This window comes from Nannospalax galili, unplaced genomic scaffold (genome assembly GCF_000622305.1).
Source record: "Nannospalax galili isolate Female #2095 unplaced genomic scaffold, S.galili_v1.0 scaffold429, whole genome shotgun sequence".
In the NCBI taxonomy this organism is placed as follows: domain Eukaryota; kingdom Metazoa; phylum Chordata; class Mammalia; order Rodentia; family Spalacidae; genus Nannospalax; species Nannospalax galili.
Window position 1 is genome coordinate 973716 of NW_008360330.1, and position 10958 is coordinate 984673.

Consider the following 10958-nt stretch of genomic DNA (forward strand, 5'->3'; position numbering starts at 1 on the left):
TATCTGTTGGAGTTTTAACTATTAAAAAAGATCTCCATGGCACACAGTAATTAAAAGTACCAGACTGGTGGAACTAACCTTCTTGGATGTTTAACAGACATACTTTGAGGCCTATACTAATTTGGTAAGAGAGACATAAAGGAAAGTTTTTTGCTCCTCGCCCTCCTAGGTTGACTAGTTCCAGGGGACTATGAGCATCTCTCAAAATGTCCTGTAATGGTGGAAGTAGAAAGTAAGATTATAATACATTGATGATTTTCAGTTTTTTAAATATTTTATTATTTTATGTATGTGTATATTGTCTGTATGTAAGTACACCCATGTCATGCAGTGCCCACAGAGGTCAAAAGAGAGCATCAGTTCCCCCGGAACTGGAGTTACAGATGGTTGTTAACTGCCTTGTGGGGATTGGAATCGAATCCAATACCTCTGCAAGAGTAGCTAGTACTCTTAACTGCTGAGCTATCTCTCCAGCCCTGGAAGGGGTAGCTTTGAGAAGACCTTTTCCTCTTTTATAATCTACCATCTCATCAACAAATCTCAGAGTTCCTAGTTTGTGGAAAAGGAAGTGGCAAAGCACCTTATATTCATAAATGTTCTAAATAGGGTTAGGTTTAAAACTTTCCTCTCTTCCTTTCTACCCTGCTTAGCATTCTCGCTGTATCTTTCACCTCCCCAACACACACACCATAAGTTCTGAGTAAAAGCACTAATTAAACCATTAGAAGTACTAGTGTATAGGGCCTGGAGAGATGGCTCAGTGGATAAGGGCACTCATTGCTCTTTGCAGAGGACCTGTGTTTGATTCCCAGCACCCACATGACAGCTAACAGCCATCCATAACTCCAGTTCCAAGGGATTTTGATGCCCTTTTCAGACCTCTGTGGGCATTGCATGACATAGGTGCACTTACGTACATGCAGGCAATATACTCATACACATAAAAATTTAAAAATAAAAGAAATACTGCTCAAGGAAAATTAAGTAAAAGATGCTAATTGATCTTCAATTTTTAAAATTACACAGGGCTCTGTAAATTGGTAATAATGAAGAAAAACTGCTTTCAGATTCATTAGATAATGACTCTGGTGATCCAGTTTTTTTCTCATTAGAGGAGAATGCACTAATATCACAAGCAGAAAATTGTTAAAAGAGAATAACACTGTAATATGACTGCTTTTATTGAGTTGTTATCCTTAACTTACTGAAAGAACTGAAATTCATATAAAAAAGATAAACATAAGAATCAAGAAAGTAGATGTTATAAGATACTAGAGATTAGTTTCTAGAACTGAGTAATGCATTTTACTCTAATTTCTTATAGTTAAGGTTAAAAAATGCTGAATTATAAAATACAATCTTATTGCTATATACTTTTAAAATGTACACAAAATTTAGGAACAAAATTAGGCTACTTCATTGCACTGGGTCCTAGTATGAATTGGATGGCTCTTCTCTTTACCTTCCTAATTAGGAAACTTTAAAAAGAAAAAAAAAGTCTTTTTGAGACAGGTCTTTCTGTAGCCCCAGATGGCCTGGAACTTGCTCTGTAGACTAGGCTGGACTTGATCTCACAGTTTCACCTGCCTCTGCCTCCCAGGTGTTGAGATTAAAGGTGTGTGCCACCATGCCTGATTCTAGGAAGTTTTTGAGGATGAAGGTGATGTTTTTAATAGTTTTTTAGTGATAACAATGATAGTTATCTTAAGGATGGGAACTTGAGGTAATATGGTGGATGGTGACTTTATTGTGCCTTTGCAGAAGATTTATGTAGAATGCCTAAGTGAGCCTTTCTTCCTCTCCTTTCTTTCTACCCCTTATCACCCCTACTCCCTTCCTTCATGTTGGGGATTAAACCTAGGGTCTTGAGGTCTGAAAGGTTAGCATTCTACCATTGAGTTTGTTTCTTGAAGTCTGAATGGCTTAATATTGCTGTCAAGTTCTAAGAGTATAGTTAGTTCTGTGGAATAAGGTACTTTACTTTATTATTTAGGTTTATTCAGGGATAGAATGGATAGATTTGATTTGGTTAGAAGACTTTATCAGGAAGCTAGGTAGACCAGCTTTACCCTACTCTATCTCTTATTGCAAAGGTTGCCACAATAGTCTCAGTTTTGGAACCTTATCTTTGTAATATAGGCCCCAATTTTTTTCTCAGGCTGTGGTTTTTGCAAATAATTAGGTCTTCACAGACCCTACTATGACAAAATCCACTGAGTTGAGGAGACATATCTGTTCCTTTTCAGTGGCCTATAATATTGAGTTGTTGACAGTTGACAAGGAGTAGCACCATAATCAGTAGCATTCATGAAATCAGAGGGGAACTTAACAGCATTAAATAGCTGCATGAGAAAAGAGGAACAAACTAAGGTTGTTATTTTAATATGCCATTGGCAAGGGAGAGAGTCAGTTTTCTTCAGGGATGGGCCCCTGTGAAGTGACCCATGCTCCAGTAGATGGTCCTACACCCATGCACATAAAGGGCAGCTCTAAGTGAACTCAATGGGTTTTAAATTTTTTTTAAAAAGGACATGAAATTGAAAGGGAAAAGTGATAGTGGTGGGTAGATAGGCAGATAATTGGAGGGGAAGAGAAAGGATTGATGAAAATGCATTATATATATGTTATGAAATTCTCAAACAAACAAAAATACTATACTATAACCTAGCAGAAAGAAATTTGGATGATGAAATGTCTGAGTAGGAAAAGATGCTTGCCCTCCAGCCAGACAACCTGAGTCCATTCCCCTGGACTCACATAGTACAAAGAGAGAAGCAACTCCTGCAAGTTGTCTTCTAACCTGACCTTTATATTCAGACACCTGCCACCCCCCACCCCACCCCATCTCCTCTTACCTCCATTACACACACTTCATGTTTTCTATTAGCAAATGAAAAACTCCATTCATCTTAACACCTCTGAGCTGGTTGCCAGAGAAATCATACCTCATTAGAGTATCAGTAATCTAGAATTCTTCCACTCAGGTGTGCTAAAGAAAGGGCCCACTCCCTTTCCTTTGAACATGGTTTTGGGTCGGAATATGCCCAGGTTTCTTGGAATGGGATTTTCACTCTCAATTTCTGTTTCTCTTACACACTGCTTAAGAATGTCAAGTAGTGGTTTCTCTTTTCCTCATCAGTGGGAAATGCTTGGTTTTCTTCATCAAACTTAGTTGTTCACAGCCCTTGGATGCAAGTTACACTTTGGCTATTTCTGGGCCTCACTCAGCACAATGACCCCACTGTGGATAACAGCATCCTCCAACAGGCTGATTCTCCAAGGGTTTTACAGTGTGTAAAAGCAGAAGCTAGATCCTCGCAGCAGGCAGCAGTTAGCTCACATGCCTCCAATCCAGGATTTTCTGACTGGCAGTTGGGAAGTTCCACAACTTCACAGGACAGCTTTACACCGTGTCCTCTAGTTTATTTTCTGAAATCTGTGGACTTCTCAGATTACTAATGTTGTTGAGGACTGCAGCCAAGTATTGATAACCACTGGGTAATGATTATGGTTGGCAGATCATGGGTGCTACTAGGGTGTGGGGTGGGCAGCCTCGCTCAGCTTTGCCCATGTACACTGGCTCTACCTGTGTAATTCTAGTACTGTATGGGCAGCCAGGTGGACTCTGCCCTGCCAGTGTCCCTGGAAGCCCCAGCCACCTAGGCTCTGCCATCCTACTTGCCAAATTCCAAGTTTAGAAATTCAAGATCAATATAGAAGTGCCTATGGTCAGGTAAATATTCATCTTGTATGGTAAAATTCCTTACATGGTTCATTACATGCATTGTGACTCTTGTGTACTCTAGTTGTGAAGCTAGTTGCCTGAGGCTAGCCTCATTCTGTTACCGTCACCAATCTTTTTTCTCAAGACCATCACTATGAGCTATCTTGTCATATTCCTTCTTGTATGTATCAAAACTCATACTGAACAATGAGTTATGAATTGCTAAAGAGCATCATTTATAAGAAATTCTTGTTTAAATTTATTAATTCATTTTGTGTATGAGGTTTTGACTCTGTGTATCTAAGTGCACCTGTGTTGTGCAGTGGCCACAGAGGCTCAAGGAGGGGGTCACCCCGCTCACCTGCAACTAGAGTCAGAGATAGTTGTTAGCTGCCATGTTGGTGCTGGAAACTGAACTAGGGTTCTCTGCAAGAGCAGCCAGTGCTCTTAACCTCTGAGCCATATCTCTAGCCCTATATGAAATTCTTAAAAAAATATATAGATGCATTATAAAAATGAGATCAGTTGATGTCTAAGGAGGAGATGTTAGGCTTCAGAGCCATGAGGGAACCTCCTGGAGGAATGACAGTTTGGATATATTGTAATGACCCAATTCAAGGATTCTGAAAATAAAATGTCTATATTTCACTATGTAGAATGGCACACCTACCTAGAATTCCCATAACACTTCTGGGATGCTTGGATTTTATAAACATGGCAACACCTGAATTTTCTTATTATATTTCAGTTATTAACATGAACCACAAAGCCCATTTCTGTGCTTCTCTTGATTAAGAAAATTTTTTTTTTTTTGGTCTTTTTGAGACAGGGTCTCCCTGTAGCCCCAGCTGTCCTGGAACTCACTATGTAGACCAGACTGGCCTTGAACTCACAGACATCCGCCTGCCTCTGCCTCCCAAGTGCTGGAACTACAGGCATGTGCCACCATGCCCGGCTGATTTAGAAATTTTTTACATTTTAATTGATGACATGATTAACCCTCAAAATCTAAAATGTTGGCCGTCTAGACTTTGACAGAAAGGTTTTCTAACCTCTGTTGTTGCTTTTTAATCAGCAGACTGTCCTTACTGAGTCAACCTCCTAAAACTAGTGTAAAAGATCTTTTCAAGTGTTTGGAGTATTAGTGAATATTAACTACACAGTTTCATTTTCTTTCCTCTGAAGACAAAGAGGTAATGTTAAGTTAAATGGTATATTAGTTAGTTCCCAAGGAGAGCTGTATTTTCTGTGAGCAGGACTCTTGTCTTCCAGCTGGCATGATTCTAATGGTAGTTAAAGGTATGGAATAGCCTGAATACCTGCAATAGTGAATGCATGTGCAATGTGAGGTCCCTTTGTCCGGTCGGCAAAAACTGCAGGGCACACATACCTTTAGTTCCAACACTCAGCAGGCAGAGGCAGGGGGAATCTCTGTGACTTTGAGGCCACCCAGGGCTACACAGTGAGACCTCACAATGAGACAGGGAACTAGACTTTTTTCTAGTTCCCTGTTTAGAACTCCTAATGCTAATTACTGCTGCTTTTACTTCTCCTTCACAGCTCCTATTCATGATTCAAGGACTTTCTTTTCCCCGTAGAGATAAGAGTTTTGCATTTGGGAGAGTTTTAGATAGACCCACTGAAGGGGTACTCCAGTTGCCTCACCCTGTGTCCCTGTTCAGCATGGAAGAAGCCAGAGCCGTCTGTGTCCCAATTCCCTATTGGTAATTTGGATAATCTCTTCAGAGGTGGTGTGATAAGAATAGGAGGTAGGATTTGGTTAGGCAGTTAGGGTAACAGGACCCCAAAGAAAAGTAAGCAGCTTCTTGGCTATAATTCAAAATGTCCTTGCGCCCTTTAGCAACATACTCTGTTCCAAAGACCAAAAATGTCCAAAGTATTTGGGAGCTTGTATCTAATCCTTAAAAGATTTTAGAGTTACCTCTTCAGAGAGGGGAATGTTATAGAGTAACAAAACGCCCCATTAAAAAAAAAAAATAAAGAGTACATGAAGTTATCAGAAAAAAGTGATGGGGAGATATAGGAGGAGTTGGAGGGGAGAGAGCGGGCATGGATTTGATCAAAATACCTTATATGCATGTATGAAATTCTCAATAAATTATTTATTTAAAAAAAAGAGCAGGGCAATGCTAAATGTTATCTGCCTAGCAGTATAGGTAAGAAGAGCCAGTCTTATTCTTCAGCATCATAGAGAATGAGAGAGTAGTTTAGAAGGTCATTGAATGGCTGGGGATTAGCTCAGTTGGTAGAGTGCTTGCCTAGATGGTCATTGAGAGCTTATAGCATGTGTGTTCGGCTTTTGACATTGTGACACATTGTTATCTACAAATCTCACACCCCATAACCTTCCCCAAATCACAGAAACGTTTATTATTTTCTCTTGTGCCACATTCACAGCTGTCCTCCACTGTATGTGGTCTTCCAACCAGTTTGGACATACCTGCTTGGAGGGTCTAGTGAGTAACTGGTTTTGTCTTTCAGAATAAGAGGCCTGCACTCTGCTTTTGTGAAGTGTCAAGACTTTTCCCTTGTAGTGCAGATGAATTCTCATTGAACTTTAGGAGCCTTTTAACCTCTGAGCCCCTTGCCCATGGTTCTGTTAGTCTCATATACCTAATCTTACATTAACAAGTTAGGTGACCTGATCATCTCTTCATTTTCACAGTCTAAAGATGAACCCATGGTAATGGGACATATAGGACTGCTTTAGAAAAGGGTCTCTTAGGGAAATCCCACTGTGCTCATGGCATATGGACTCAAACTGAAAAAAAAAAAAAAAAAAAAATCAGTGGGAACTGTGAAAAGGCCAGGGACAGGAACCAGCAGGAGCCTGATGTAAGCCAACACCCTAAAAATCTGTGAATCTTTTTAATGTTTCTCCTTCATTCTTGTTCTCTAGGCTTATTCTGTGTATGATGAAGACATCGGGTACTGTCAAGGACAGTCTTTTCTTGCTGCTGTGTTGCTTTTGCACGTAAGTAAATTTTCATGTGATAAATAATATGATGTTACTTATTTTCTCCAGCATTTTGCTATTTCTTATGATTTCCCATTTTCCTGAGGAAGATTACACCTGCCATATCTTTTTTGAAAATTTTTATTTACTATTTTTATTTTATGTATATGAGTGTATTGCCTATGTGTGTGTAAGTGCACCTGTGTTGTGCTATGCCAGCAGAGGTCAGAAGAAGGTGTCAGATCCCCTGGAACTGGAGCTACAGATGGTTGTTAACCACCATGTGGTTTCTGGGAATTGAAGCCGAGTCCTCTGCAAAAGCAGTCCATGCTCTTAACCACTGAGTCATCTCTCCAGCCCACTGGCATATCTTCTTTAAAAAGTATGTCTTGGGTGATAAAGTAAAAGATCTGATGTCAAAGACAGGACAGTTTTTCAATTAGTTTTGCTGACTTAGAAGCAAATACAGTGCTTATTTGGAGTTATTTTTAACTAAAACTATCTAAAATACAGAAATCAATGTAACTGGCTAGCTATCAGAATTTGATACCGTGAACCACTGTACTATAACAAGGAAATCTCTTAGCTTTCCTGAGATTTATTTACATATTCTCCTTTCTATCAGCCACTTTCACTTAACAGAACATTTTTTGAGCATCACTTGCCAGGTCCAGAGCTAGAAAGTGAGATTACAAAGATGAATCATTTGTAATTTGTGCTCTCAAATACCTTACAGTTCAGGATGGGGCATAGATGATGCACATACAAACTTACTATTTTCAGTATCCTCTGTTCTCATTGATTTTTTTGTTGTTGACAAAAATAATCCTTGGTCACTGGAGAGCTTAGTGTTCTAAGTCAAAAAGAAGCACTGTGCAAGATAGTAGACAGGAGACTTGCCCAATCCATTTCTGTGACAACATTCAGGAAACACTTTCTGCAGTAGGTGGCTATTTTGGCAAGACATAATAATTATAAAGTTGAGGAAGGCAGGAGAAACAGAATTGAAAGTTGTAAACAAAAGAAATAGGAGTAAGAATGTGGAGATAAAATTGGCAGGGGCCACATAATGAGGACTAGGCAATTTAAAATGGCTTTCTTCTCATGCGAATAAGAAAGGGTTGAGCCCAGCCCAGGAATAACACAGGTTCTGTTTGTATGGAGGGTGGAATTAGAGAGAATGATTAGCAGCAGCAGAGGGGCCAGTTAGAAAATTGCAGTCTCTGTGAGATGTTGGAACTAAGAAAAAGAAGGAATAAAAAGCATTCAGGAAGCAAAATTGTGGATGGATTAGCAAAGGAAAGGTCAAAGGTAGCATGTGCAATTTTCTAGCTTGGTGACCTAATGGGTTTTGATACTTTGAGCTGAAAAAAAACAAAACAAAACAAAACAAAAAAAACTACTTTCAATAAGATTGAATGGAGGAAGAAGTTTAGAGCTGATGATGAAGTTTGTTTGGAATTCTTTAAATTTGGGATTTTCTAGGACATCTTTTAGAGGTCTTATTAGTGGGTGAACCATGACCCACAAAGCCTGTTTCTGTGCTTGTTTCAGCAACTAGTTGGAAACTAGAGGCTGATAATTGGGGATTCATCAAAGCCGAAATGATGTGAGGAGATCAGATCATTTAAATGTCTGAGAAAGACGTGGAAACCTTTTCCTGAAGGACGAGGCAGTGCATAGTGTGGATGCATCAGAGAGGCCTCAAAAGTTTAAAACTAAAGCACTCTTGAGTTGGGCACTCTGAAATTGAGCACTAGTAGTAGATTGATGTCTTCATTCTGATTGCCTCAATTAGGAAAAGTGATAAAGGCTGGTTCTCTTCACTTTACCTCACTTTGAGGTTGATTTCTCCTGCTGATGGATTATCATCTATTTATGATTCTGTGAGTCTTCTTATTTCTCTTTTCTCTTTGGTATCTTCACATCCCATCTTCTTGGGAAGCTCAGTGATATCAAGCACTTTATAATCACACATTCTAAGGAATCCTTCTTCTAGCACTGAACCCATCTAGTATCTAAAATGGTCAGGCCCCTCCCTCAGGAGATTGGATACTGTGAGCAGTGGCATGAGTGTGCTTGGCAAGGCCAAGAGACATCTTTCTCCTAAAGGAATCTTTATAATCACTATGATAAGAATTAACATTCAAGCCATGAGAAGTACTGCTTTGTTTTGTACAAAATAATTCTTAAATATCCTATATCTTAATCTTTTTTTACCTTTGTTGTGTATCACTTTTCCTAGGGAGATGTGAACATCTGCCTACCTCAGATAGGGCATCAATGACAGAACCAAAGTAATGATTCTGTCAAAATCCAGCTTGGTAACCAATGCGTTTATTGGGGTTACTTACAGGAGTGTGGTTGAGGGTGTTACTTACAGAAGCATGTATAACTCATAGTCAGCTGCATCACCAAAATTCATTCCAGCATAAGTGACAACTCACAGAATGTGCATCCCTAGAACTCCTCCACAGCTTGCAGTTGGTCATAGTCTTCTTCCTTGTTACTGCTTATATAACCTTGGGAGCTTCCAGTCAGTTTGATAACTTCCTGAGCCTTGTAAGACTTCTGAGTTTCATTTACTTCCTTAGTCTTAGAAGACCTCACTTCAGAGGATGGACTGTTTGAATGTAGAGGAAATTACTACACATCAGAGCTCTTTCTAAAAACATACTATATATAGTTGTGCTGGATAGCTTTAGTTAACAACTTGACATATCTGGGTAGAGGGAGCCTCAGATGGTGAATTGCCTCCATTGGACTGGCCTGTGGCCATGTCTGTGGGGCATCTTCTTGATTATTGAGTGATGTGGGAGGGCCCAGCCCACTGTGAGTTATAGGTGGTGCCACCCCTGGGCAGGTTGAGCAGGGGCCAGGGGAACAAGATAGTAAGCAGCTTTCCTCCATGGCCTGTGCTTCAGCTCCTGCCTCCAGGTTCCTTCCCTGAGTTCCTACCTTGGGCTCCCTCATGGTGAACTGTGACCCAGGATATGTAAGCCAAATAAACCCTTTCCTCCCCAAGTTGCTATTGGTTAGAGTATTTTGTCACAGCAACGGAGAAACAAGCTAAAACAATAGTATATGGATTAAAGTTGAAAGAGAACAGTATCTCTAAGAAATCTCTTCTGAGATTTATGGGAGGTTTATAAACGATTATCTTCAAATTTGTAATTATTGGGAAATATACTCTGTCCTCACTGCCTAAGGACATCAAGAGTGATTCAAATAACTAGCAAAGTCAAATAGATTTTTTTCACACTGCCTATTCTACAGTAATTAAGGTTGAACAACAAGTCAGCCTTTGTGAACTTAGCTAATCAGAAGCACCTAAAGTATGTTCCAAGATGGATATCACGAAAGTTTCTTATACTCTTTAAATTAATTGACTTATATTGCTGTGCCATGGATTTTAAAAATAACTTGAAATACAGAAATGCTTTCAGGATCCTTTAGAAAGATTAATTGATATTCAGCGTAGTGCTAATGAAAGTATATTTGATTGCATTATTTTTGATAATTTAATCAGCATATTCTATTAACCTACCAACCTGTCAGCCAATTTGAATAACAGAGTCAACTGAGAGGTGTTTTCCTGTACTTTTCCTCTTTTGTTTAAGCCAATAGAAGACTGTAGGCTAATTTCAACAATTCATCAAATACACTGTCTTGGGGTCCAAGGAAGTGTGTTGTTAGGGTCTTGCTGACTAATTTTTTATCAGTTACATAAGCTGTTGCTTCTCTTTGCTGCAGATGTCCTTTGGCGGCTTCATATTAATCACTGTCAGAGCCTGCTTCTTTTTGGACTACTGTCCTTTCCTTACCCATGATTATTTCTTACATAAGACCAAAAATGAAAATATGTTACAAAATAATATTTTGAATTTTCAACTTTTCCATGTCTAAATAGCTATTTTAAATAATTAGATTCTTCAGTGCTGATAAATTTCCAGGTGCTTTGGCAGTAATTTTGTAACATTTAGTAGTTTAAGAAGTGCAAGAATTATCACAATAGTGGCTATTATATCCATTTTTGAATTATAAGAAATTTACTTATATTTAGAGGGAAATATAGCATGGGTGGCTTATAACCATTACAATCTTCAACTGCTTTTGAAATTTAGTATACAATAATCTTTAATTTTATCATTTTACTATTAATCTACTCAACTGGAGGTATAATAAATGATATCATTTTTATGGAAATTCTATATACTTTTAGTCTAGTATTAATTTTTCTTTTAAAAAATATTTTCC

At 38.8% G+C, this 10958-nt stretch overlaps 1 protein-coding gene and 1 pseudogene across 5 annotated transcripts in view; one reads left to right on the top strand and one right to left on the bottom strand.

The window, feature by feature from the left end:
• The window catches only part of Rabgap1l (RAB GTPase activating protein 1 like), an 848174-nt gene that overhangs the window by 507174 nt on the left and 330042 nt on the right, over window positions 1–10958 (top strand). For all 5 annotated transcript variants that reach the window (XM_008826096.2, XM_029560173.1, XM_017796360.2 and 2 more), the window contains exon 15: window positions 6645–6719. In XM_008826096.2, coding sequence (XP_008824318.1) covers window positions 6645–6719 — 75 coding nt within the window. The remainder of the gene's footprint in view (window positions 1–6644; window positions 6720–10958) is intronic.
• On the bottom strand, window positions 3893–3974 carry LOC115068986 (annotated as a pseudogene).